This window comes from Dermatophagoides farinae, chromosome 1 (genome assembly GCF_024713945.1).
Source record: "Dermatophagoides farinae isolate YC_2012a chromosome 1, ASM2471394v1, whole genome shotgun sequence".
In the NCBI taxonomy this organism is placed as follows: domain Eukaryota; kingdom Metazoa; phylum Arthropoda; class Arachnida; order Sarcoptiformes; family Pyroglyphidae; genus Dermatophagoides; species Dermatophagoides farinae.
In genome coordinates, this window is record NC_134677.1 from 864,765 (window position 1) to 892,754 (window position 27,990).

The 27,990-nt window shown below is 29.6% G+C and overlaps 11 protein-coding genes across 17 annotated transcripts; 3 read left to right on the forward strand and 8 right to left on the reverse strand.

Annotated features, from left to right (window-relative positions):
* Positions 1 to 66: 66 nt before the first annotated feature.
* LOC124491958 (pyridoxine/pyridoxamine 5'-phosphate oxidase) lies at positions 67 to 1,252 on the reverse strand. Its single transcript, XM_047054696.2, has 4 exons — positions 1,017 to 1,252; positions 770 to 932; positions 593 to 695; positions 67 to 530 (listed from the first exon to the last, which is right to left on the reverse strand). Exons 1-4 carry the CDS (start codon positions 1,033 to 1,035, stop codon positions 141 to 143), a joined length of 675 nt encoding a protein of 224 aa, XP_046910652.1. The 5' UTR covers positions 1,036 to 1,252; the 3' UTR covers positions 67 to 140.
* A 516-nt stretch (positions 1,253 to 1,768) lies between these two features.
* LOC124491635 (uncharacterized) lies at positions 1,769 to 6,236 on the reverse strand. 5 transcript variants are annotated; one of them, XM_075735166.1, is made up of 6 exons: positions 6,088 to 6,230; positions 5,647 to 5,923; positions 4,369 to 5,294; positions 4,026 to 4,298; positions 3,498 to 3,914; positions 1,769 to 3,436 (listed from the first exon to the last, which is right to left on the reverse strand). In XM_075735166.1, the coding sequence occupies exons 3-6, from the start codon at positions 5,218 to 5,220 to the stop codon at positions 2,723 to 2,725; spliced, it is 2,256 nt and encodes a 751-aa protein (XP_075591281.1). In that variant the 5' UTR covers positions 5,221 to 5,294; positions 5,647 to 5,923; positions 6,088 to 6,230; the 3' UTR covers positions 1,769 to 2,722. The 5 variants fall into 5 exon arrangements, with proteins under 5 accessions (XP_075591281.1, XP_075591282.1, XP_075591283.1 ...); XM_075735167.1 differs by having other exon boundaries at positions 5,654 to 5,923; positions 6,088 to 6,224; XM_075735168.1 differs by lacking the exon at positions 5,647 to 5,923 and having other exon boundaries at positions 6,088 to 6,236.
* Positions 6,237 to 6,382: 146 nt separating this feature from the next.
* LOC124492045 (uncharacterized) lies at positions 6,383 to 8,995 on the forward strand. Its single transcript, XM_047054810.2, has one exon. It carries the CDS (start codon positions 6,630 to 6,632, stop codon positions 8,886 to 8,888), a length of 2,259 nt encoding a protein of 752 aa, XP_046910766.2. The 5' UTR covers positions 6,383 to 6,629; the 3' UTR covers positions 8,889 to 8,995.
* Positions 8,876 to 11,971, reverse strand: CD98hc (CD98 heavy chain). 2 transcript variants are annotated; one of them, XM_075735431.1, is made up of 4 exons: positions 11,418 to 11,971; positions 11,124 to 11,316; positions 10,920 to 11,036; positions 8,876 to 10,843 (listed from the first exon to the last, which is right to left on the reverse strand). In XM_075735431.1, the coding sequence occupies exons 3-4, from the start codon at positions 11,007 to 11,009 to the stop codon at positions 9,128 to 9,130; spliced, it is 1,806 nt and encodes a 601-aa protein (XP_075591546.1). In that variant the 5' UTR covers positions 11,010 to 11,036; positions 11,124 to 11,316; positions 11,418 to 11,971; the 3' UTR covers positions 8,876 to 9,127. The 2 variants fall into 2 exon arrangements, with proteins under 2 accessions (XP_075591546.1, XP_046910627.2); XM_047054671.2 differs by having other exon boundaries at positions 11,097 to 11,895.
* Positions 11,972 to 12,225: 254 nt separating this feature from the next.
* On the reverse strand, positions 12,226 to 13,705 carry LOC124491639 (glutamate receptor). The gene is made up of 3 exons (XM_047054319.2): positions 13,597 to 13,705; positions 13,337 to 13,537; positions 12,226 to 13,268 (listed from the first exon to the last, which is right to left on the reverse strand). The coding sequence occupies exons 1-3, from the start codon at positions 13,645 to 13,647 to the stop codon at positions 12,240 to 12,242; spliced, it is 1,281 nt and encodes a 426-aa protein (XP_046910275.2). The 5' UTR covers positions 13,648 to 13,705; the 3' UTR covers positions 12,226 to 12,239.
* A 153-nt stretch (positions 13,706 to 13,858) lies between these two features.
* Positions 13,859 to 16,038, reverse strand: LOC124491942 (glutamate receptor ionotropic, delta-2). 2 transcript variants are annotated; one of them, XM_047054672.2, is made up of 4 exons: positions 15,831 to 16,038; positions 15,374 to 15,759; positions 14,320 to 15,299; positions 13,859 to 14,248 (listed from the first exon to the last, which is right to left on the reverse strand). In XM_047054672.2, the coding sequence occupies exons 2-4, from the start codon at positions 15,512 to 15,514 to the stop codon at positions 13,957 to 13,959; spliced, it is 1,413 nt and encodes a 470-aa protein (XP_046910628.2). In that variant the 5' UTR covers positions 15,515 to 15,759; positions 15,831 to 16,038; the 3' UTR covers positions 13,859 to 13,956. The 2 variants fall into 2 exon arrangements, with proteins under 2 accessions (XP_046910628.2, XP_075592245.1); XM_075736130.1 differs by lacking the exon at positions 13,859 to 14,248 and having other exon boundaries at positions 14,316 to 15,299.
* Positions 16,039 to 16,957: 919 nt separating this feature from the next.
* Positions 16,958 to 20,034, forward strand: LOC124491655 (uncharacterized). The gene is made up of 3 exons (XM_075736120.1): positions 16,958 to 17,959; positions 18,035 to 18,383; positions 18,449 to 20,034. The coding sequence occupies exons 1-3, from the start codon at positions 16,958 to 16,960 to the stop codon at positions 19,696 to 19,698; spliced, it is 2,601 nt and encodes an 866-aa protein (XP_075592235.1). The 3' UTR covers positions 19,699 to 20,034.
* Positions 20,035 to 20,501: 467 nt separating this feature from the next.
* Positions 20,502 to 22,779, forward strand: LOC124493182 (cysteine dioxygenase type 1). The gene is made up of 2 exons (XM_047056261.2): positions 20,502 to 22,027; positions 22,090 to 22,779. The coding sequence occupies exons 1-2, from the start codon at positions 21,692 to 21,694 to the stop codon at positions 22,570 to 22,572; spliced, it is 819 nt and encodes a 272-aa protein (XP_046912217.2). The 5' UTR covers positions 20,502 to 21,691; the 3' UTR covers positions 22,573 to 22,779.
* A 157-nt stretch (positions 22,780 to 22,936) lies between these two features.
* LOC124493167 (fatty acid-binding protein) lies at positions 22,937 to 23,665 on the reverse strand. Its single transcript, XM_047056244.2, has 2 exons — positions 23,437 to 23,665; positions 22,937 to 23,367 (listed from the first exon to the last, which is right to left on the reverse strand). Exons 1-2 carry the CDS (start codon positions 23,525 to 23,527, stop codon positions 23,033 to 23,035), a joined length of 426 nt encoding a protein of 141 aa, XP_046912200.1. The 5' UTR covers positions 23,528 to 23,665; the 3' UTR covers positions 22,937 to 23,032.
* Positions 23,666 to 24,147: 482 nt separating this feature from the next.
* LOC124493165 (fatty acid-binding protein) lies at positions 24,148 to 25,923 on the reverse strand. The gene is made up of 4 exons (XM_047056243.2): positions 24,995 to 25,923; positions 24,744 to 24,919; positions 24,573 to 24,677; positions 24,148 to 24,487 (listed from the first exon to the last, which is right to left on the reverse strand). Exons 1-4 carry the CDS (start codon positions 25,206 to 25,208, stop codon positions 24,434 to 24,436), a joined length of 549 nt encoding a protein of 182 aa, XP_046912199.1. The 5' UTR covers positions 25,209 to 25,923; the 3' UTR covers positions 24,148 to 24,433.
* Positions 25,924 to 27,095: 1,172 nt separating this feature from the next.
* Positions 27,096 to 27,841, reverse strand: LOC124491751 (uncharacterized). The gene has a single exon (XM_047054447.2). The coding sequence runs from the start codon at positions 27,627 to 27,629 to the stop codon at positions 27,264 to 27,266; it is 366 nt and encodes a 121-aa protein (XP_046910403.2). The 5' UTR covers positions 27,630 to 27,841; the 3' UTR covers positions 27,096 to 27,263.
* Between the last annotated feature and the right edge of the window lie 149 nt (positions 27,842 to 27,990).

Genomic DNA, 27,990 nt, shown 5'->3' on the forward strand with positions numbered 1-27,990 from the left:
ATCTGAACGGATCACAGTAATACAAATCGTATCCGAACAAAAAATTTTTGCAAAACAAAAACAAAAACAGAAATGAAAAAAAAAATTTATTTATTCAAAATGAGTTTTGAGTTGAAATTAAAATTCAATTCAATTAAAAGTTACGGTTGAATTCGATAATATTGTTGCCATTTTCGTTCGATTGGATCCAATTCAAAAATGAATCGATCATGTGTACGATCACTTTGACCTTGCCAGAATTCAAATCGTTCTGGTTGTATATGGAAACCGCCCCAAAAATCTGGTCTAGGAATGACGATATTGTCGCCGAATTTTTTCACCTCTTCTTGTTGTCTTTGTATCAATGTTTCACGTGAATCAATTGGACGTGATTGTTCGGATACACGAGCACTAATCTGTGAAATTCTTGGTCTTGAATGAAAATATTTATCCGATTCTTCTGGCGATGATTTTCGTGCACAACCTTCAATCCGTATTTGACGTGAAAGATAATTCCAATAGAATAGTAATGCAACATGTGAATTTTGTCGCTGTAAAAAAATCAAATCATCATTCACTATATACACCTGGACATATTTCTCATTGTACTTACAATTTCCATTCCTTTACGACTTTCATAATTTGTAAAAATGGTGAAACCATTTATTGGATCGTAACCTTTTAGCAAAACCATTCTTGATGATGGTCGACCATCTCTTGATGTAAACGAAAAAAATGATAATAATAATAATATAAACAAACAAACATTCAATCATTCAGTTAAACAAACTTTGTAGCCGTTGATAAACATACGGCATTCGTTTCAGTCCATTTATCATCTGGTGCTTTTTGTTTGGCCACCTCAAACCAATGATGAAATAATTCAAATGGATCATTAATTATATCCTTTTCGGCGAGAATTCGACGTCGATCAGAATATTCTTTTCGCATTGCTTTACCATTACCACACAGACACACACACACCGATAGTATAATCAATCAATTGATCAGATCAATTAAATTCCATCCGGACTTACCACTTAAATCGGCCGACATTTTTGTTGTTGGGTGGTAAAAAAAAAACAATTTCACACTTTCAACAAATCAACTACGACTTTGAAATGATTTGCCAGACAACAACAACAACAACAACAGCAACAATAAAAAATTTTCGTTGATGTGTAAAGAAAACATTCGAAATACTGTAAACCAGCCACTGTCTATCATCAAATTCAAACGATCGATCGATCATGAGACATTTACAATTCGATTGATAAATTACCAATTTTCTCCACATTCATTCATCGTCATAATCATCATCAATCAATATAAAAGAAAAATTAGGCAACAAGAAAGAATGAAACATTTTTTTTTATTTGATCATTTCAAAAAAAAAATGACAAATGAAAAATGAAATGAGATTTTTTTTTTTGTTAAGGTTTTCTTTTTGTTTTATATGTATATATGATTTGTGTGATGAGCATGAATGATCAAAAAAAAAAATGAAAAAAAATGGAAAGTGTGAAAATCATCAAAATGAATCAAATTAATTAAATAATAATAATAATAATAATAATATACCACGATGATCGATGAGAAAAAAAATAGTTTTTTTTGAAGGACAGCAGACACACACACAAATGGAAAATGGAATGAAAAATTTGAAAATCCTAATCATTGTTTTTTTTGGGGGGGGGCGGGGGAGAAAATAAAGTTAAAACACTAAACAACTCCTAGATCATCATCATCATTATCACCTCTCATCGAACAAATTTTTTTTTTACTTCAATTTCATCAATTTAACTGTCATGTTGGTGTGTGTGTGTGTGGGTGTATGATTTCAATTTTGTTGTTGTTGTTGTTGTGAAAGAGAAAGGAAATATTTAAAATAACAACAAAAAAAATGAGATTAAAATTCGACAAAAGAAAAAAAAACCACTATCACATATTATATGATTTATACAACGGAAAATTGATATACTGATGATGATGATAAAGGACAGAAGAAAAAAATCAAATGATTCGATTATTCAACTTTATTAAGAGGGATGTATGTGATGGATGATCAATGTGTTGTTTGTTTTTCTTTGTTTTCTATTTTTTTTTAATTTTATTTTTTTTTTTTTTTTGGTGGACAATTTTTTTAAGTTTATAATTGATTGATTGATAAAGAAATTTAAGAAATCACAATCATGATTGATGATAAAATGAAAATTGATTAATTTGAATCACAAACAAAAATATATTTATATTTCATTCAAAACAGATTTTGGCTGTTTTCTTCCTCCAGATTAGGTCATACATTGGTGTTTAGATGTTATTGTACACCCATGCACACACACACACACATATACAAACACGAATTACAAAAATCGAATAGCATCGATTATTTAATATTTATATCAAATTATTCGGTTAGACAATGAAGAAAAAAAAAATAAAGTCAAATCAGATGCAAATCGATGATTGTTGCATAATTGATGATTGACGATCAATAACGATGAAAAAAAAATGACGAATGGAGAATTTTTTTTCATATTTAACAATAGTAACACAACGATCACACACATAAAACAGATGAAATTTTCGAGATTAATCGTCACATCAGCAAATTATATCAGATGAATATGATATTGATGATGTTGTGTGTGTGTGTGCGTGAAAATTAAAAAATAATCATAGAGAGAGAAATATCAAATATGAATGAATGAATGAAATGAAAACATGTTTTTTTTTAATTATATCACAAATTTTTTCGATGATGTTGTTGCTGAAATGATGATGATGAACCAGTTACAATTGGAATATTATTGCCACCAACACCACCACCACCATTCGCATTTGAATGTTGAAACATTAAACCCAATTGTTGTTGTATCGCATAGGCAGCATCTGCTTGTTGTTGATGTAACATTTGTTGCTGATGATGATGATTATTATTATTATTATTATGACGATTATTATTGTGACGATTGTAATATTCATTAGAATTTGTTGTTTCCATTGAATGATTTGATTTGAATTTCTTATTACTACTCATTTGTTGTTGCAGATTTCTTGTAGATAATTGATTATTATTGTTGTTATTATTTATATTACCACTAATTAATGATCGATAATGTTGATTCAACAAATTATGCCTATTTATTAACGAGTTGTTGTTGTTTTGGATGTTTAAAAAATCAATGTTTTGTTGTTGTTGTTGAGCAAAATTACTGATGTGACCATTATTATTATTACTCATAATAACATGATTGTTGTTGTTCAATGCGTTAGCAGTAGAACTACGTTTTTTATTCGTTTGTTGTTGATTCATATTATTACTTTGGTAATTGTTGTTGCTATTATTGGCCATCGAATATCTTGTCTGTTGTTGTTGTTGTTGAGATTGTGAACCAACAGAAATCGGATTCACCATTGATCTGAAATTTCTTCCACCAGCCGTTGAATGATTCATCTATTTATTTATGAAAATCAAAGATCAGAATCGGAATTAAAAAAAGATCAATATCAATTACCTGTAGCTGAGATTTTCGATCACCAGACATGTTTGATGTAGGAGTAGGATTCACCGGTTGTTGTTGTTGTTGATGCTGCTGCTGTTGTTCGGCCGGCGAATAAGCAGCAGCCGTTGAACTAGAACTTGAATATGCACTATCAGGTGAAAAATTTGTCATCAATAATGCTCCTAATGCAGGATGCTGTTGTTTCTGTTGATCATTAGTGGACGAATTGGATTTTTGGTCCGAAGATTTTTTCATTACACCCGGCGGTGATCTATGAAGACGTAGATATTCTTCGGATAAAATTTTCTGTATCAATTGTGATGATGATAATGGTTCACGATATTTTTCACCAATTTGTATCACCATTTTTTTCATTTCAACAGGATTTTTCATATCCGTAATGATAGTTTGACACCAATCATCCGGAAGCTAAAATAATCATTTGATCCATATTATGGGAATGGTCAGAAAAAAATGGCAAACACAAACGAAAAGAATAAAATTGGAAAATTCTAAATTATTTAGCTAGAATTTTCTCACCCTTATCGTTTTGTAGCAAGCAGCCAAATAGATTGATACAGCAGCCAAAAATGGTGCCGTATATTCCAGACATAGGGTAGATAATCGATTCAATTCTGAAGCAATCTGATATGCTGCAGTGTATAATTCTTGTGTAGTGCCGGCAATTGGATTACGTGAATAACTTTCAACCACCAACACTTGAAAATGTGTTACACGTAAATTATCAAATCCTAATAATTGTATCATCAAATTTTCGTCCAATATTAATCGATCACAGTATTCAATATATTCCTAAAGATTATCATAATTGAAAAAAATTAACAAAACAAAAACAACAACCAATCAATGTCAAAAAACATACCTTATCATCTTTATTCAATTTATGTGATGGCTGCTGTTTGTTGACATAATTATTAATCAACAAATATGATACCTGTATAAGATGATCTTTCGGCAACGGATGATCTTCATATTTACAGGCAAAATATAATGATGCCATAGCAATACGTATAGGATCATATTGCCTAAATGATCGTAACATAAAAAAACGATGAAAGTAGACATATGCCGTTTCTTTACAGATAGGTTTCATTTTCAACAATTTCGTCAAATCTCTTATAAATTTTGTTCCTTTACGTCGATATTCAATCTCGTCCGTATAACTAATACCATGTCGCCTTGATGGTGTATGATTGATGATAAAATCTTCACGAAATATCCATGATGAATTATAATGGCTATTCGAACGTTCATTATCATCGTTATCACCACCATCGCCATCTCCATCATCATTATAATCAAGATCATCGTTTTCAATCATAGGCCCATATCCACAAGATGATTGTTCATCTTGATCACCCGATTCAGACAACGACAATAAAGATTGTTGATTATTTGAACCAGATCGAAAATCATTTTCACTAATCATTCTTGATGGAGCCATTTGTGAATGGTGATGATGTTTATGATGACTTAATGGTTGTTGTTGTGAAATAGCTGCTGCTGGTGGTGAAATTGGTAGATGTAAAAATGATTCAAATGTCGAATGAAATTGTTGTTGTTGTTGATGACCATATTTGACTTGTTGTTGTTGCTGATGTGGATAATGTCCTTGCTGCTGCTGCTGTTGATATTTTTGCCGATTCAATGTCGATGATACGGCCGCTTGATGTGGATGATGATGATGATGGTGTAGTTGATGTTGATGATGCATTTGTAATGGCGGCAATTGTTGATGCTGATGATTCTGTAACAGTGACGATGACGATGATGATGGTAGTTGATTATCTAGAACAAAATGAAATTTAGACGACATATCTCATTTGTTGAATTGACAATTTTCAAAAGCAAAAACAATCTTCAAGGTTTTAGATAAATGAATTGATTGGTTTATCAAATCCAGACAGACAGATAGACGATCAAAGATGATTATCACAAATCAATATAATTAAGATGACAATAAATTCGATATTGAAAAGGACAAAAACACAAACAAAATAATAAACAGAATTTAGAAAAAGAAATTCTGATTGAAAATTACAACAGCAGCAAGACAGGATAATCCACAAATACAAAACAAAAAAATCACATAGAATTCAGCAACTAATCAACAGCAACATACATAAACACTCACACATACCACACACCAACAAACCAAAAAAAAAAACGAAAACGAAATTCCTTATAGCTTCTTTTCCTTTATGATTTTTTTTTTTCGAATTGATCAACAATAACGATGAAGAAAACAAAAATTGAGAAATCGAAAATTCGAAATCACAACAAAAAGCCTATTATTGGCTACTGAGTGGTGGTGATGGTCAATTCAATTCTTCGATTTTGTATTGCATTTCGTCAGTTTTTTGAAGTTTGTTATCATTACTTCAAATAAATAAAAAGGTCACTTTAATGTCGAAAACCTAATTAAAGAAATGACCAAAAAAAAATCTAATTAGATAATAATGACAAACCAAATCCAAATGATAAAATTCGAACAATTCGACACATCACACACACACATGGGTACATTAAATGTAACAAATTGGAGAAAATATTTATCCTTGGAATGAATCTATATACTTACATTATGGTTATAATTTGTTGGCTGTAATTTATCAATGAATATTTCCGGTGGAAATGATTATGGACGGTAATTATTGATGATATGATTATTAAATTTTTCGACAAAAAAAAAATGCCGACAGCCAACAAAACAACAACAACAAAAAAAAACGACGCAATTTTGACTCATCAAAACAACGTAGCTTTATGGCTTTATACCGCTACAACAAAATGAATGCGCTCACAAGTTGTTTGTAGTAGCATGAAAATATCGTATATTAAAAAAACACACCCTCTTGTTCTCTTTCTGTACTGTTATCTATGAAAGGCACCGACAATGCCGTTAATTTTGTTTGAATTTTTTATTTTTATTTATTTTTTTTTTTTTTTTGATTTTAATTCAACCAACATAAAATTGGCCCATGAATCTGATGAAATCAATAAATGATTTGACAACATCAATTCTTATAATTAAAGTTCAAATTTGTGATGAACAAGCCTGAAACTTTGTGTTTAATAAAAAATCACTTGTTGAATAAATAAATTTCAATTTCATCATTAATCATGTCGATCGAACAAAGAATCAATCCATATCTATCAGAATGGATAATGGTTCATGAACCAATGAATCATACCGAATGTATACATCTACTTGAAGAACGATTTATCCAAAGACGGCTTACTAAATTGGAAGTCATCGAACATATTTTATCCATGTTGATTGGATTCGAATCCGAATCATTCATTTGGAATGATAAGCAAAAACAATTTGAACCGACCAAATGTTATTCAATGACTAATGTCAATCTACAATCATATCAATCCTTTCTATACAGATTTGCTCCAATCGGTACAATGTATCGTCGTATGTCTACATTTGTTGAAACGGAATATTTTCGTGGTAAAACCTTTTTTGCATATCAAAATGTTCTTGGTAAAATCCTTGGTGAAATAATGGAGAAAACCTTAAAAGCTCGAAAACATTTCATCAATTTGGCTGATATTCATCCGGATAAAAATGTTCGATTAATTCTGGTCGAATCATTTTTAGATTCCGAACAAAATGATCAGCTATTGTTATCGATACGAAATCTATATGCCATTCATCAGGAAATCATAATGAATCGTAATGACCAACAGAATCAATCCGATGAATCAACAAAATTATCCGATTCATTATTTCAAATGGAAACAAATCTTCATCGACATTATTGTCGTCAAACATTGAATGCCATACATAAACGTCTGTCGATACCTGATGTACGAATTCGTAGTTTAGCCTATACGATGCTTGATCATTGCTTGCGGATAATGTTCATATCATTAGAAACGATGCTCAAATCATTGGATTCTTTATCAGAAATTCAATCAAATGAATTTTTATTTGAATCAAAATTTCGTTCAAAAAATCAATTATATCATACTGTTTGTAAGATGGCCGAAATGTGTAAATTTTGGCATGATTTTCTTTTCGTCGACGAACAATTCAAATCACTGCATTTATTTCAATTCGAATCATTACAATTGATGGCTGAAGCTATAAAATGTGCATTTGTAAGTCGTATAAATCATCTTCGACTTGAATCATTGGATCGATTTACATCGATTCAAATTATGGATTTATTTCGTTCAATAATGTCTCGATTGCTCAAGATTAATTGTCGAAATTCGGATCACGAAATATTCGATATTGATTGTGATTCATATGAAATTCATATTGAATCAAATCTGATGGAATATCATGTACGACGGTTTAAAACATTTCGTTTACCATTAAATACTGTATTGAATATTACCGATATATTGAATGAAGCATTGAATGAAACATTCGAAACAATAAGTCGACCAATTGTATTGGAATTCTTGCCGAAATTTCGTCACCATTATTTACGGCTATTTAATTATTATACAAATTTTTTTCTCTGTCAAAATGTCCACCATACATTACTGTATATGTATTTTTTGTTTCCCGTATTGAAAGATCATCTTCATCGGGCACGTCATCATCGTTCATTTTCAGAATTGGATTCATTAATGAAACAAATTCATCATTCATATCTACATAATGATGATCATGATGATGGTCTTGATTTTTTCGAACCACATATTTCAATGACAATTCAAACGGAAAAATTTAAAGACTATTTCAACACTAACAATGATTTCGATTGGATTATACATTCATTCGATATATTCTATTATGTACCATCATCATCGATTTTCATTAATGATAATGGATATTCATTTGATTTATCGCAAAAAAAAAGAAAACGAACAAAAATTACCGTTGATGATCATCATGATGAAATTGATAATTTTTGGCCATTAACACTCATGTTTAATGCAAAAATTAATGATCTTTTCAATGAAATGTTTCAATTTCTACTTCGGTTACGATATTTTCAATATCTAATTGGTAATGATTTTCTATTATCATCAAAATTTCGTTATAATGATCTGCAGAAAAATATCTATCTTTTTCGATTTCGTTTGGCTAATCTTATATTTCAATTTGGTTATCAAATGGAATATCGTTTAAAAGAATTAATACAACAAACTGTGTATCGTTTTCAGAATGATACCCGCAATATTGAAGGATGTTTTCAGGTACATCAAAAATTTCTAGAAAAACTTGAACAAATTAAATCACGTGTAATTGAATCCGATTTTATACGGCAACAATTTCGTACTATTGCTAAATTTTGTCATTCAAATTCAGATGTACAATCATTAACGGACACAACCGTAAAGAATCGTCGCCGTTCTATTGTTGATAATATAAATCAATTGGATCGTGTTAGAGGTGAAGATTTTATTATTTGAAATTTTAAAATCATCATCAATATTTATTTATTTATTCAATTTAATTTCTATATTTTTTCAAAACATTTCTCATTTTAAATTTTAAATAAAATTTCACACAATTGAAATCGTTTTGCTAAATAATTAAAATCGATATTTTTCTAATAATTTGTTTTTTTCTTTTTCATATTTTGGTTATGAATGAGTTATGAACGTGTTTTTGTTGTTGTTGTTGTTGTTGTTGTTATTTTTTGTACGTGTTAATTGACACTAAATTCAATCAATAATGTTTGTTTGGCATCCATTTTTATCTGGCTAAGATTAATATCGATACCAATTATTGAATCTTTTGTCTTTGAATCATTATTGACCATAATGACACGTCTAGAAATGACCACATCTTGATAAGGTAATTCATTAGAATCAATCGATATGGTTTGTGGTTTTGTCTGTTGATTAATCAACAATAGATAGCCATTATCATTTTTAGCACCACGATACAATGCAAACACTGATGATGATCCTTGTACTTTTGGCAGGATAGTACGTCCAGCTAAAAATGTTTCTGGATAATCTTGTCTTAATTTTAGCATTCTTTCCGGTATATTTGATTTATTCAATACAGATTGTATATCTGGTATGGCTGCCAAATCAAATTGTAATGCTGGTGTAACACGTGGCATCATAAATATGGCAATCGCTGCACCTTCAGCCATTGATAGACCCCATTCACGATTGATACGATTACTTGGATCGGCTGGATGCTGTATCTGATATGTACGCCAATGTTTACCAACATTTTCTCTGGTTACCAGATTATCAGCATCGGTTTTATTCTCATTACTCATTGTTCGTTGTTCATGTTCAACATATGGTGCAAATCTTTTTTCAAATAATTCTTTCAATCCTTTTTGTGTATCTGGTTGAAATTCTTTTTGTATATCTTTCCAGAATTTTGAATCCGGTGCCATATCGAATGAAGCTTCTTCTTCACCATCTTCGAATGCACTTTCAGCCAATTGTTGATCAGTGATAAGAAAAACTTTATTCTGTCCGGCTGTTTTCACTGCACGTTTCATATCCAATTCAGCCTCTTTAGATTTGGTCATTTCACCGGTTGCCGGATCTTGAATCCAAACGGCACCATTTTGAATACCTTCAATTTTGGTCTTCATCCATGACAATATAGTATCGCGAATTAATTCTCGTACTTTAGATGAACCATAATTCAATAGTGGACTATTGTTTGAACTCAATGCAACGTATTGTAGTCGATCAACATCATATTTGTAGAACTGAGTTTTTGGTTTTTCACTTGACCAAAGATATACATCTTCATAATCGGATTGATTAGATTTGGACCAATTATACCAATAAAATGATTCTGGTGTTTGTTGTAATCGCAATGAAACAATAACTTTAATTTCTTTATCATTTTTAGCCAATGCAGTGATTTTCGATCGAAGTTGACCAATTGAATCACGAGTAGAATTATTATCGTTTGGTTCATCCATCAATATATACGGATCAAATGGACCGATAATAATTGTGTCGACATTTTTTTCGGCCAATTCTGATAATCGTGATTCAACTTTATCCAATTTAGCTGCCAATTGATCAACATAAATACTACGATTAGTTATTGGTATTTCACTCAAATATAATTCCATTATTGATGATTTTTTCCACCATGGAAGTGATGCTGTAGCTGGACAACCAGGTGCCATTGCCACAATAATCACTGAACCAATAAGCATAGCGAACCAAATTACCCAGAATAAGATGAATAAAAAGGTACGTAAACGAACCCAAAATGGATCGTTAGCATATTTCATCAGTTCTTGTTTAGTCATGCCAACACCGCTACGTATAGCGGAATTCGGCACAGCACCACCACCACTGGAACCAGATGGTGATAATAAAACCTGTCCATTGGTTGGATCACGTTGTGCATTGGAATTCGGTGTAAATTGAACCTGATTTAAAACGAAAAAAATAAAAATTCAGATTACAATACTATTTGATTGTAAAAGCGAAATCATTTTTTTTTACCGAATCATTTGGTGGATTTAACAACATCCTTGCCTCTTTGTCCGGATCGATTGAATCATCAACTGGTGAATGATCTGGTGAATTTGTCATATTTTGTTTTTTCTTTTGTTGGCAACACTGTAATAAAATAAAAAAAAAATTAAATATGTGAATGAAAAACAATACAATAACAACTACGTTGTCGTGGATTTAACCTAGACGCACCAAATATTTAGCGAGAGAAAAAAAAATCTTATGATATAAATTTCGATGATGATGATGACGATGATGATGATGAAGATGACGAAACAGAAAAAAAAATTTTATTTACCAAAAGATTGGTGTTTGATTTTCTTTTCTTTTCTTGTTCTTTGCACGTGAACGGCTTATTTAGTTTGAAGAATTGTGCTGTGTTGTGCTGTGTAAAAAAAAGAAATACGACGGAAGTATAATCAAAACACTCAGGGACAAATGAATGCCATAAATGTAAAGCGAACAAGAAATTAAAAAAAAAAATACTTGAAATCGGAGCAACAACACTCATTCGCTGTTGTTATTTGAAGATGGATGACACGAAAGATGATGACGATGAGTAAAATGAGAGAAGAAATAATGAGAGAGAGAGAGAGAAAAAAAGGAGTTTGGGCGCGGGCGCCAACAACTATATAATCATCATCATGATAATGATGATGGTAGAATGAATGATTTTATATATTCAATTTGTGTTTTTTTTTGTTGGTGGAATGAAACCAGATTTGGGAGCGTCACACACACACAATGATGTCTTTGCAAACTATATATCGGCAAACGAATAAACAAATCTCATGATTTCTTGATTCAATCGCAATGTATTTTGTTTGTTTGTTTGATTGATTCGAAGGAAATTGTCACTATTTTTTTTCCTCCAAAATATAATGCTGATGTAATAATCAGTTTTTTTTTTGTTCAAATGTTCGGCTATGGAATATGGAATGATTTGTATTCGGCAACAGTAATGATAATGATGATGATGATCGTTTAGTTGTGTTTATTTAGTTCTCTGATGGTCACATACTCCTACTGTTGTTAATGATGATGATGAAGAACATTTATTTAACTGGATTAAACATGTTATAACTGGTTTTTTTTCATAGTCTCAAAATTGTTCATTCAATTGATAATGGTGCAACAAACAGACGAAACACGAAAGAGAAAGAGAGAAAGAGAGAGAGAGAGAAAGGCGGTGAATGATCATCATCCATTTTTTGTTGGAGGGTATTAATAACGTTGATGATAAAAGTGTTAAATGATCGAATGATTAACAAATAAAACACTTTTCTTGTCTTTGATTTTTGTCGTGTATTATGATAAAAAAAAATATCCACAAATTTCAATGATTAATGAACAAAAAGTAATAAATATTCCGAATAAATATAATAAAAATATGATTTTCAAATGTTTTAAAGATATTTTCTTTATTTGATGAATATTATCATTTTGTTCAGATTCGATTAGATTTGAATCATCAAGTTTTTTATGTTGATGTGTGATTCGCCAAGATTCTAGCTGTTCTAACTTTTTCAAAATACCACTATTAGTTATATAGGAAATCTCTTGATTAAATTCATTTTGATATAGAAACGAATAACTTGTCACTATAGATGCCAATGTATTAAAGAATGTAGTATCATAACCATCGATTGGTAAATATAATTTATCATTGCCAATAATTGTTTGTGCTAGTTCCAATCTTGATCGTGCAGCTATGAATGCAATTGAATCAGAATTCATAATCATATCGATACCATCTTTAAATATTGGTAAAAATTTCATATATTTAAATATCGTATATATATGACTTTGTTGATTATAATGACGAAATGCTTCATTCGCATAGCTATTATTAATTGAATATGGTAAAATTTGTTGTTTACGACATGATTCTGCCAATTTTTCAATAGTGTCAATGTCATTCGATTTTGTCATGGTCAATGTTGAAAATACATATGATTCATAAACATTAACAAGCACCATGCTCATAATAGCCCATATGAGGAACCAAATTTTCGCTGATGAACTTATTATCTGATGATTACGTTGAACATGATATGGTTGCCGTAATAGTATACTAAAACTGATCAAAATTAAATTCACATGTCTAGGCATCATATGTTTGGCAGCCAAATATAATAAACATATCATGATCAATGTGATCAATAAACATGACCATACAGTTGATTGCAATGGTTTGATGAATATATCAAAATCAGTTACAATGGGTATTTTAGCCATTGCAAATGTATAATGGCCATAAAGATATGGATAAAGAAAATCAACAACACTTTTACGATCATATGAAATGGCGAAACCACCGATACCTAAATCGAGTTCCTGTAACGAAACAAAACAAAAAAAACAAATGAATTCGAATTATTACACAATTCTATTAATATTCATACATGTCGTGCCATTCGACCAATCAATCCGGACCATGATCCATTCGATAATCGTGAACCATATTGGTCATGACAATCAATTAAACGATAAGTAAAATTGAAACGTTCAGCTAAAATTCTCAAAATAGCCGTTTCGAAACCATATTCATGTCGATACGATTGTAGTGATTCATCCCATCCATTTATGTTGGTTATTGGGGGTAGCTGAGTAAAAAATTTAAATGAAAAAAAAAATTTCTCTGCAACAAAAAAAAAATATTTACATTATTGAATCCAATTCGAAAAGTTTGATCATGAAGATTTAATCTTGACATTTTTTTTTTCTTTTTCACAAAAATTTCATTAATATCGAAAAACTAAAAAAGAAAAAATACAAATGACTGAATGATGATGATGATGATAATGAATGGTGCGCAATATTCAAAGAAATTCGATCAATAAAAACCTTGGATATATATGGAATATAATTATATATATTCATTGATAATTATGTACCAAACAGTTAAATACGGAATTTAATTATCATCATCATCATCATCATCATCATCATTTATTTCAAGAAGAGCGGAAGAGAATTGTAATATATATTCACAAGAATTAAAAATAAAAATTATATATGGAAATTATACATCACAGACACACACACACACACATTTTATTATTGACCGTTGTTGTTGTATTTGATGGAAAATTTCTATAATCAACATAAATATAGACAATATCATTCCTAGCCAATGAAGTTTAAAAATGATGGAAAAATCTTTCAATGTATATGATATGAATTGAATACGATTATTATCATCATCATTTTGACATAATATTGTTGTTTGTGATTGCCAATATTGTATTTTAGCCACATGAATTTCTCTATTCCGCCAATGATTAATGAAACCACATTCTTTTAGTAGTAATAAGCTAAATTTTTTTTTATGAAAAAAAATCATCAAAAAAAAAACATTCTGTTGATTCAAATCATTTCAACTTACATCATATCAAATTGTTTTCGATATTCAAACGATACGCTGGTGACCATGGCAAAATATGATGAAAAAAAGAATGTTTCATCATTTTCTGGTGGTAAATAATAACCATATTTTAAATGGCCAAATAATAATCTTTCACGAACGCCCAATAATGCTAATGGTTTTTGTTCATTAACAAATGCATTGGTAATCATATTGAATCCTTCGTCATAATTTTTCACTATTTCAAATGTATTTCGTATAGCTATCAATTGTTCATTTGAATGATGATGATTTTGTTGTAAAACTTTTAGACCATTACTATTTTGCAATACTAATGGTATAATTTGACCAGATTGACATGCATTAGCCAATTTATCAATACTATTGATTTCCATTATTTCTGGTATGGTGAGCATTGAACTAAGATTACCAGAATAAAGATTCACAAGAATTAAACTTGATATTGCCATTATAATTAACCATAATTTCTTGGTTATATTCAAATGTTGTTGTTTATGATATGGTTGTTGTATCAATAGAAATAATGTGATTACAATTAAATCACAATTATTGATAAAATGATTGGAAATCTGATCAATAATCCAGATGATTAAAAGTGAAACAAGTAAACAATACCAAACATTGGTTTGAAATGGACGTAAAAATGTAAATAAATCCGTTTCATGTGTGGTTCTGGTTGTAGCATACGTATAATGTGTTATCCAATGTGGTTTCAGGAAACCAACCGTTATCGAACGTTCTGGTGATAATAAAACACCACCAATACCGATATCTAATTCATTACGTACTAATCGTCCGATTATACCGGTCCATGTACCATTTTCAATTTGCATTCCATATTGACCATGACAATCACTTAGTTCAAATGTAAAATTATAATAATCAGCCAATATTCGTATGATCCATGAATCGATTCCATCGAAATTTTCATATGAATGGTTAGTTTCATTCCAACCATCCATACGCAAAAATGGTACACCCTTTTTTCGAAATGAAATGAAAAACAAAACGAATGAAATTAAGCAAAAAAAAAACAGAAAACAAAAAAACTTACAACATTGAATCCCACACGAAAACGTTGACCAGCCAGATTTAATCTTGTCATTTCTGTTGATAAATGTACCCATTTAATTGACAAAAAAAAACAAATGGTAAAAATCCAATTTATAATGAAATGGAATCGATTGATGATCATTAACAATTCTAATATCGTGATCGATTGATCGATTCATTTTTGTCTCTGTTTTTCATTTGCACTTTTCGTCAATTATATAATATATAATATACGGTATATCATATGATGGCCATATATCATGCCAAAACAAATGTTTTTTTTCATGAGAAAAAAATAATGAGAAGAATATTTTTCATTCATGTCAAAAATATGAAAAAAAAAATTTTTTTTTGTTGTTGTCTTCAAAATGTTGGGATCGCTGCCATCTGTTGCATTTAAAATGAAAAAAAAGTTAAATTTTTAACCTTGTGACGACAAGAATTTGGCAACCACATACATTCATATATGAATCAAAACAAAATTTACTTGTTTTTTTTCAATTGATTCTTCCAAATGGTCATTCGTTGAATGATAATAATAATAAAAATGATTAATGATGAACCATTCAATATTCACTGCTATGACTACATTTTGATCATCATTATTGACGTCGATCAAGATTGTCATAATGAATAAAAATAATGATAAATGATGATGATGATGATGGAAATAACAAATTGAATAAATGGAATTGTTGCAATAAAAAAAAAATGGCAGATGCTGTTGTGATGAAAGAAAGAAAGAAACCAGTTAGTCATTGAAAAAGGTGATGATGTTTGGTGATGTGATTCGAATGTTCATATATAAATAGGTAGATATAAAATATTGTTGTCAATTTTTCTTGGCATCTTTATCGTTTTTTTTTTGGAAAAAAAACATTCGAAATTTTTTTGGACTTACATTCAATCTGAAATTTGGAAAAAAAAAATAAAATGTTCAATAATCATTATCTATTGATCGTACCGTTATTAATTCTGGTCATAGCAGCGACCGTTGATCTTCGACCACCACGAGATTATGGACAAATATTGCCAGCAGAAAAACATAATGTAACCACAACAACATCGAGACCAAATCGTCATCGTGATCGTAACCAGAATAATAAAAACAATGATCGTGATCGTTACAACAACAATAATGACCGTGATCGCTATAACAACAATAATGACCGTGATCGATATAACAACAATAATAGAAATCGAAATCAGAATCAAGATAGCAATCCACAGTCGTATTCTTCCGGTGATTCTTATGGAGATAATTCTTATTCATCACCATCATCATATGATTCATATGGAAATAATAATTCTTATAATAATGACCGTAATGATAATCGTAATCGTGATCGCAATGAACGTAAACGTGAACGTGAAGAACGTCGTGATGAACGTAAACGCGAACGTGAAGAACGGCGACAACAACGTAGACAAAATTAATAAATGCAAAAATGTTAATCGAATTGAACATTGTGAAAAAAAAAGATTTAATTTTCCAACTTACCCGCTATTGTTGCTTATTACAATTAAAAATTTTTCGAAAATTTTCTTTCCTTTTTTTCATTCTTATTGATTGGTTCAATATAAAATGCCATTCTATTCTTATGTAAAATTAATTTCTTTACCGTTTGATCTCAATTTTTTTCAAGTCTTCAAAAAAAAAAAGAAACAAATGGCCCAATCGATTAGATCATTATTATTTGTCAATGTTTTTGTTGTTTTCATCATCTGGATTGATGGCAAAATTTCTACACGAATGGATTTCTGTTGGGAAAAGATACGTGTGACAAAATTTTTTCATTTTCATGATCAAATATTTTTCACTACAAATAGTTTACATTTTTATGATAATTTTCGTTTATTCAATATAACGAATGGACGTTTATCAGCAGAATTTCAGATACCTAATTTTGGTTCAACAACAAATGATGATAATAATCAACAACAATTAAGAATATTATGGGCATTTACCTTTGATTCATCCATTGATGATTATTGCCTTCTCAATGGTGGTAATGATGGTGGTCGTCTTAGCAATTCTAATGGATCATCATCATCATCATCAGCAGCAAATAAGAAATATTCGTATTGTGTTCGAATACGAAAATTATCCAATACAATCGTTGCTCAATTATCGGACATGAATGTTATCTATTTATCATATCGAAATGGGCATCTTATCGAATTGAATGATGATGATGATGAACCATTTTTTGAATTTGAATCATTGGTAAAACATCTCAATACATTTGGTTCAATCAGTTCGATTACATTTGATAATCATAATGGCAATTATTATTATAGTACACATTCTATTCGATTAAATCAGATTTGTATGACACGAATTCAACAAGATAATGTTTTATCGATAAAGAATATGGCCATACCATTGTTGAAGAATTTATTCCGTAATAATCCATATCGAACCAATTGTTTACGTTCACATCGTTCATATAATTCGTTATTGAGTTACAATGGTAAAATCTATGCTATCGTGTTAGGATTCGATTCATCATCAATACATGGCTATATCGATCATATTTATCTGAATCGTACGAATCGAACGTTTGAATTTAAATTAATAGAAACGGTAAATTCTTTTTCTTACAAAAAAATTCTATAAACTAAAACAAAAAAAAAATGATGATTTGATCTTTAAATGTAGGAAAGTGATAAAAAATTTTTCAATTGTTATCACAATTCTTCAATAATCAACATTAATGGACAAAAACGATCATCATCAATCAATGTCAATGATGATAATGACCATTCACCAGCTGTTGAACAATCAATACGATTGTTACGCACGGTAAATCATGATCATCATCGTTTATCATCGTATCCACGTTTGACAACAATAGATGATCAATCGAAAACAAATCAATCATCATCATTGGAATCGGAAAAAAGAATGATGATCACATTTAATTCATTCGAATCAATCAATAATGTAATTTTTTGGCTCATAATAACAATGTTAATATTGTTTGCTGTAAATTTTTGTATGATCAAACGTATGTATACTGTACAAACTAATTTTATTGTTTTTTTTTTCATAAATTTTTCTTTCATAATATAGAATCTGGTATTGATTTACGATGGTTAATACGACATTCACCATCATCATGGGATCGTCATTATCGTGGCCGCCATAATCATCATCATCATCATCATCATCGTACTCGTGATGATGGCGATGTAAAAGAGAACAAAAAAAATATTAAAAAATCTATTAGTACAAATAGAATGAATAAATCTTCGAATGGTGGTGGTAGTAACAATGTTTTATCAACAAAAAGAAAAAATGATGAAAAATCAAAACAATCGATAAGAGATTCGAATCATTTGACAATATTGGCTAATAATAATAATAACAACAACAATGTTGATAAAGTTCATACAAAAATTTCAACCAATAACAACAATCATTTTTCGGAATTTAAGATAAACATGGATAAAAATTGTGATAGACCAATTATAATCGATAATAATGATCATGTGGTTGTTGTTGATCGTAGAAAATCAAAATATTTTGGACAAAATATTGTCGGATTTTTATCGACAAAAACAACATCATTTCGAAATAGAATTCAAGACTATCTGAATGATAAAATGATCAAATTATTGATTTCTGGTGATGAAAATAATAATGAAAAAATAATAAGGAAAAATAAATTGAAAAAATCACGTACCACATTTATATTATCATCATCATCATCATCATCATTTTTATCATCGACCATGGAGGAAGGATTCACACCGGAAGATGGTGATAATGATGACCTAAACACATTATCAACATTATCATCATCAACAACAACGAAAACTGGTTGGACAAGTTTATCCGATAAACAAACATTAACAATGACCGAAACCGAATCAAACCAGATGATGACTATGAGTAGTTTGTATAATGATGATGATGATCGTCATAATCATATCGAACGAAAAAAACAGGATTCTTTAATTTTGATTGGTCAAAAAAAATTGGAGCAACAAAATCAAAAACAAAAACAACATAGTGATGATGATGATAATAGCAAGGGTCATCATCATCATCATATTGTTGGCGTAAAATCAATCAAAATAACACCAACATCTTTATCATTTCTTAGCACTAAAGATGATGATGAAAAATTTCAAACATTTGATGATTATAGATCTGAATCATCGTTAGATCATTCATTACCATTGAAAGATGAAGAAAGAGCCAATAAAATGGCTAAAATTAAACGTTTATTGAAAGCAGAATTATCGACAACATCGATATTGTTCACCGATAATGATGATCCAATGGAATCATTAAAATGTCCACGAAAAAAAACATGAAAAAAATTCTCATCATCATCATCATCATCATTATCGACAAATTTCCTATTCAATATGAGAGAAAAATGAACAGCGGCGATTCCTGTTTCAAGAAATTAGTTCATTTTTCATTTCAATTTCAACTTTAAAAAAATAAAATAAAAAAAAAACATTCGAAACAAAATCTTTCGAATATTTAGAAAAAAAATTGGAAAACCCGCTATTTTGGTTTGGACATGTCATCATCATCATCATCAGTTTGTTTATGTCTTTCTCTCTCTCTCTCTCTGTGTGTGTTTATGTTTTTAAATGGTCAAATTCCAATGAATGCGGATTAAACTAGTTTATTAATTATTATATGATTCTTTCCTGAACGAAAGCAGAAAAAAATCCAAAAATTTTTTTTCTTGTTTGTTTTTTTTTGTTTCGGATGAAGCTATTCTGTTTCCGTCGCAATCAATCAATCAATAACTAATCAATAATATTTTGTTGATGGAATTTTTTTCTTCTAATCACATTTACGTCTGTATATTATCATTTTTTTTTTTTTGGTGATATGATTTGATCTATAGAAAAAAAAATTGAAAATATGTGTATGGCTGATTTATTGATTTTTTTTTGTCAATTATTTATCAACATTATTTGATTGATTGATTGACTATCGACAACGTGCTATATTTAAAATGATCAAAATAAAAAGTTAGGCAAAATAAACGATCGTTTTCTGCGTACGTGATCAATCATCATCATTAATGGGCCAGGCAATACCCGGACGGCATCAAAATTATTCAATAAAAAAAAAAATAAAATAAAATATCGATGGATGGTTATCAACACAAATTGATATCAGCAAAAAATAAATCATTTCTTCGTTATGAAACATTTTGCAATTTTGATTGATAAGTGATTACGACCAATCGAATACGACAACAACAACAACAACAAATCGAACGTTTTGAATTTTCGATTTTTTTTTTGTTTATTTGATATCATATATCAATCATCATCGTGATAATAAATATGATATCAACTATTTTTCAACTATTTACTGAATCGATTTGATTGATTACACAAGAATTTGATTGAAAATTTTATGTGGGAACATTTCATTTTTTGTTTTGTTTTTCTTTATCTTGACAGTAACAAAAAAAGAGAAGAAAAATAACCCATTTTGAATCGGGCAATAACAGCGTAGTATTTTTTTTTTTCTTCACTCTATTTGGACATGCATCCATGACCAAATTTATTATTATTATTATTAAGGGGTGTGTATGGATCGATATTTTTTTTCATTTTTTGATTACAATCTTCTGTTGAGCCGTTTATCTATTTTTTTTTTAATTTTTGATTCATCAGGATGTGCGTCAATACTTATCTATTCTCATTTTTTTTTTTTTTTGCTTAACATTTGATCATCGATCGAATGATGATTCAATTGAATGAAATATGATGTATCTTTGATTGAATAAAATTTCAAAATAATGTACAATACACACACACACACACACACACACACTCAAAAATAGATCTTTGATCATTATCTTTGACCAATCATCAATGAATGTACAATTCAAATCGAAATGATTCGGTCAATTGATTGGATGCTATATCGTTTTGATTTTGTTCGTTGTCGTAGTCGTAATTTTATTCAATTTCGAGATAAAATGCATGAACAATGTATGCGTCATATCTTGAATGTGGATCATCATCATCATCACCATCAACCAAATAATGACCATATTCATGATTCGAATAGAGTGTGTGTGTGTGTGTAGAGGCAGCCAAGTTACCAAGTTTAGAATAGTATAAAAGGAAATGATTATGGGTTCATTCGGGTCATCAAACAAAATAACATCATAAATTGATTTTTCTTTTCTTCTCAAGACAATAAACTCTTCTTCTTCTTCTAATTTTTTTTTGTATATCATCCATTTCGAATTTGTTGATCGCACTTTTTTTCTTGATATATTAATTTTTGTGCATACCGTCAGTAACAAAAAAAAACAGCAAAACCATGTCTCCAATTTCAACCGAAACGAATGCCATCTATGGCCAACAAATACAATCGAAAACAAAATCAACAACAATCAATTCATTTGATGAATTATTACAACAGATTGGTAAATTATTCGAATCAAATGAAGTTGATGTTGATCAATTAAAACAATTGATGCATTCATATAAAAGTAATCCTGCTGATTGGATTAAATATGTGAATCTTTCCAAAGAACGTTACACACGTGTATTGATCGATGGTGGTAATGGAAAATATAATCTAATGTTGTTGTGTTGGCCAGCCAATACTGGTTCATCGATTCATGATCATCCGGATTCGCATTGTATTCTTAAGGTATGTTTTTGTTGTAAAGATGAAGAATTTGTGTGATTAATTTTTCCATTTAATTATTACAGGTCTTGGCTGGAACCGTATCCGAAGTACGTTATTGTTGGCCTAAAGATAGATATAGAGATGACCATAGTGATAATGGTATTGGCGGACATGATAATGATGATGAATCTATGATTGTTGTAGATGAAAATCGTTTACAAACACAAAACGTTGCTTACATTAACGATTCAATCGGTTTACATCGTGTGATGAATCCGGATCCAAAAATACCAGCATTTTCATTACATTTATATAGTCCACCATTTGATCATTGTAGAATTTTTGATGAAAAAACTGGCAAACATCAAAAGATAAATATTGGTTTTGATCCAAAAGAAATTGAATCTGTAAAATATCGTGTTAAACATACAAAACATGCTCATGTTCATAATCATAATCATCATCATCATAATCATTTTGATTCATTGGGAAAAGATGTGCTTGTATTCGAAATGGAACAACAACAAAAACATCGTCGACAACTGGATGGTAAAACTCGTGCCTAATTTTGTTTGTTTGTTTGGCACTAACAAACAGTACACAAATATTGGATTTTTCTATTCTATTTTTTCTGTTGCTTATTTCCACACACACACACACACACATTTCTCTATTTAATAATCAATCAATTTATGTATTAATCTTATTTCATTTCGATGATAAATGGCTTTTTATATATATATAAATAAATCAGAAATATTCAATGATTCCAATGTCTGGTTATCATATCTTGATTTCAATGGATGAATAAATGAATCACCGACGTATTTGGCAATGTGCCACACACACAATGTGTTCATTCATCATCATCGTGAATGTTTTTCGGGTACAAAAAGTGAACACAAAAAAAAACAAAACAAAACAAATGCGTCATTTTTCAATAATTTTAATTCATTAGATTTAGTTTTAGTTTAAAAAATTGGAAATTTTTTTTTTGTTTCATCACTTAATTTTTTGTCGTTTTGCTCATTCAACACGTTCATAAACACGAAAACATTCGACACCATTACAGGTGGATGTAACATTGATTTTGTTTTCGACAAATTCACGTACATATTTAATTTCTAATCCATCATCCCATTGCATTTGAATGAATTTGTTTGGTGGTTCAAAATCCACTTTGGATTTACAAACTTTACCATCCACACGGGTTTCATCGAAAAATTCACCCAATTTAAAACGATTTGTAATCGTTTTAATCGGTGTATTCACTTTGATCGTTGTCCAACCATCATCTTCTTTGATCAATTGTAAATCTGGACTAGTCATATTGGCCACTTTACGTTGCATGAAACCAATTTCTAAACAAATGAGAGAAAATTTTCCAAATGAAAACAAACAAAAAAATAATGGAAAAATTCAACACTTACTGATTTCTTTGAGAAATGCATCGAAATTATCGCTAGAAATTAATTTAAATTTGCCAAAAAATCGTTCATCATTCGGTACAACTTGAGCCATTTTGTCTATGTTGGTTTTTTTTTCGTCGGTAAATGAATGGGATTTAGATTTAGAGAATTTGTGCTGACTAAACTGGATCAAATCAAAAAGGATAATAAACCACAGAAAATGGTCGAGATTTATTACCACAACATATATACACGATGTGATGATCAATTAAAAAAAAAATGGGTTCACATTCAATGTGTGAACCCATTTAATTTTTATCTTTCCAATAACGGATTATTGATTTGATAAAATCCATTGATTTCATTCTCATTTTTATTGATAAAAACAAGTGTCACAACAATCGTGAGTCGATGATAATTATTATAAGTGTTTTATTATCTAAACATCAAATACAAGTTGTAGTTGATGATTGATAAAAAAAAACAAGAAGAAGAAAAATTCTAATTGTAATCCAGAGATATTGATGGTAAAGCAAAAAATAGAAAATAAAAAATACAAAAATCCATGATTATCAACGATTAGATAATTGAACCACGGGCAAATTGAAGCAGAAAACACTTGTTGTTACTTATGAACCAGTGACAATCGATAATGATTGACGGTGAGAATTAAGATAAGAGTGAAATTGGTAGACAGAAAAAAAAATTTTTTTTTTTCATCAAAATTGAACGTTTTTTTCTTCTAGATTCAAATTGATTATTTTAATTCAAATGATGATGATGATGATGATGATGAATTGGAATGATAATTTTATGGCAATAATGGTAATAATAACATTAATATTTTGTGTTTAGCAATTTGATTATAATTATAAAAATGAATAATCGATAATCGATAATAATGGAGATAGTGATGATGATGATGATGATGATGGTCGTCAATATTTGGAATGTGTGAGAATTTTGTGAGCCATTTTTTTTTTAATCGGGTGTTGTTTCCGGGTCCATATTGTCATATTCAATCAACACGTGTATAAACACGAAAACTTTCCACATTGTTACAAATGGATTTCTATTTGATTTAGTGTGTTTGGATATTTATTATTATTATTATTATTAATGGAACAGAATCCAAAATAAAAACATGATAAACATACCACGTTGATTTTATTATCCACAAATTCACGTATATATTTAATTTCCAATGTATCGTCCCATTGAAATTGTACAAATTTATTTGGCGGTATAAATTCCACTAATGACTATTGGAATAAATTAGTTCACCTGGATCAACAATGATGATGATGATGATGATTTGGTACACATACCTTACAAACTTTACCATCCATACGTGTTTCATTGAAATATTCGTTTATCCTGAAACGATTCACCAAACATTTATGTGGTGCTTCAACTTTCATGGCAATATAACCATCTGATTCTTTTACAATGTCCAAATGTGGTCTTGTTAGATTGGCCAATTTTCTTGAAAGAAAACCAACACCTATTTTATGTGCATAAATAGAAATGTAAATTAACAACCAAACAAACAAACAAACAAACAAAAAAATTCATTCACCAATTTCACGTAGAAATTCATCAAAATTATCACTCTGTGTTAGACGATAACGGCCATAAAATTTATCTGGTATATCATGTTGTTGTTGTTGTTGTTTTTGAATATTCTGTTGTTCAGATTCCTGATCTTTTACCTGCTGTTGTTGAACATTTTCCGTAATCGAAACCATTCTTCGTTTCCAATTTTCAATATCGATCAAATTTGAGAACCACATTTGTGTATGGTGTGAGAACGATCAAGAAAAAAAAACAACGAAAAAAAGATGCACTCGAAAAGAAACAAAATTTCAAATTTCAAAAAAAAAAAAAAAAAAATTATCTCCAAATTTCTTGTCACCACTAATGAAAAATTGTCATTGACAACCACCACTAGCACGTACACATACACTTGGTAATCTATCTTGTTTTTTTTTCCAAAGAAAAAAAAAAAACTTATGACACCACTTTGAACATTGAATCATTACATACACACACACACACACAGCAACAATAAAATTCGGTTGCTTGAAATGATGAAATAAATATTTCTGTATTTTTTTTTTTTTTTTTTTAGAAATAAACAAAAAACCAAATGATGATGATGATGATGATTCACACTTTGAATATTCTTGACGTATTTTTTTCCGATGATGAGCAATATTTTTAGCTCGAAATTAATAATAAACAACGGTCAAACATTTTTTTTTTTTTTTTTAGTCATATGAATTTTGAATGAAATTGAACGAACCGATATTTATGTTTTTTTTTCATCAGATTGTTGATTACATCATCATCATAGACAAATTATCCTTATGTAAATAGTGAAGCCAAAATAGAAAATTTATATATATATATAAATAGACGCACACGCTTGGCAACAGGCAAAGCAATCAAAAATTTTTTTTTTTGCTTTTAGCCAAAACAAACCATCGAACTAATGATCGATTGAATGAAAGAAAGAAAAAAAAATTCATTCGAATGATGATGATGATGATGTCGAAAAAAGGAAAAAAAATCACAACAACAACAACAACAACAACAAACGACCTACCAACCAACCAACCAACCAACCAACCAAAAAACAGGATAAATGAGAGAGAGAAAAAAAGAGGATTCAAGCAGCAACTTTGTGTTGGTATTGGTTGAACAACAACAACAACAACAACAAAAACAAAACCTCGAAACCTAAAAATCAAGGAAACAAAAAACAACTGTTATTGAAAAACAAGTTCGAGAGATAGAGCGAGAGCTAACCACCAACCAAACCGACGACGACGACCATTCGTTTTAATTCGTTTTTTTTTTTATTTTCACATTCAACTTCAAAATTCAATTCATTGAAAGAACATTCAAGGAAAAAATTACTGGACACATACGAGAGAGAGAGAGAGACTCTTTCAAAAAAAAAAAAAAAGACAAACCAAATGAATGAATATTTCGGTTTTATATTCGTTTCTTCAATTGTCCTTCACCATTTGGATGGCGGATCAATTAAATAATTGCCACTTACCCCACCCACATCCATCCACCATAATTGACAAATATTGATTGCTATCAATCAATCAATCAATCAAAGAAACGAAAATGTCTACCTGTCTCTTCTTCATTCTTCTCGTATATACGAGAGAAATATTACACGTGGCCATATCCTGGTTTTATAATTTGGTAGTAATTTTTGGAAATTCTCAATCAATCAATCAATCAATCATTTTTTTTGTCTCTTTAATCATTCAATCATTTTAATCAAAATTAATCGATGGACTCATTTCAGGTGCTTTATGCTTTATCCACTATATAGTCGTTTTTTCTCATGTATTTGTATTGACTATTGCTGATTAATTGATTTTAGTCGATAAATCGATTATATTGATATATATTGATTCTTTTTTCTTTATCTGTAATCGAATAAATCAATAATAAGTCTTTTCAACAACAACGACAAAATTATTTTCTATTAATGGATTCCATTTTTTTGTTGTTGTTGTCCTTTGATGATTAGATTTTAATCGATCAAACAAATCAAATAATGGCACACACACACACACACACACAAGGTCAACAACAGACAACGGAAAAACTCAGAAATCTACGGAAACGGAAATTTTTTTCAATTTTTAATTGAATTTTTATTTTTGATGAAAAAAATCAAGATAAAAACAGGAAGTAACAAAATTTTTAAAAAAATTACAAATTACAAAAAAAAACATTCGATGACATTTATGAATTGTTGTTGTTGTTGTTGTTGTTTTATATTTTGCTGGCCATATAAATTGTTTGTTTGAATGATGATTTTATTTGCCCAAAAAACCACGAAATGCACCATAGGCACCATTATGTATGGATAAACGATTCATTTCACTTTTCAATATATTACCTTTTTGTTTTTCCAGATCATCACGTATACGTTGTAATTGTCGTATCCAATTATCAAATGTATCACAACAATCACGTACTTTATTAAATAATTTTGTTGTCATACCATCACCATCACCATTACCATAAATGGCTTGTTCACGTTGAATTTGTTGTAATAATTTTTTCGCTTTCGGTATCATATCATCAAACCATTCATATGATCCTTCCGGTTGTATCATACGCATTGCATCGGCTTGTGCCATCAATTCATTTATTGATGATGATGATCTATTGTCGGGCATTTTTCTCGTTGTTGTTTATTTTTTTTCCAATTGATAAATTGAAATCAATTTCGATGTACACTCCAGACCAAAACAAAAAAAATGTCGTCAATTTAATCATTTCGTTCATGTTTTTATACACCACTGGATGATCTGGATGGTTTATTTTTCAAAAAGAAAAATAAACCTGAATCTCTCTTTATATCATGATCCAGAAACTTGAAGTACTTTTTTTCTGTTCAAATTCATCAGAAAAAAATTAATAAACTCTGAGTACAATCATCATGTTTTACACATCAAGATGTCAACAACCGTAAAGTTTTTCAAAATTCGTTCGAACGATAAAAAAAAAACATACACACAAACATGAACAAAACAAAAC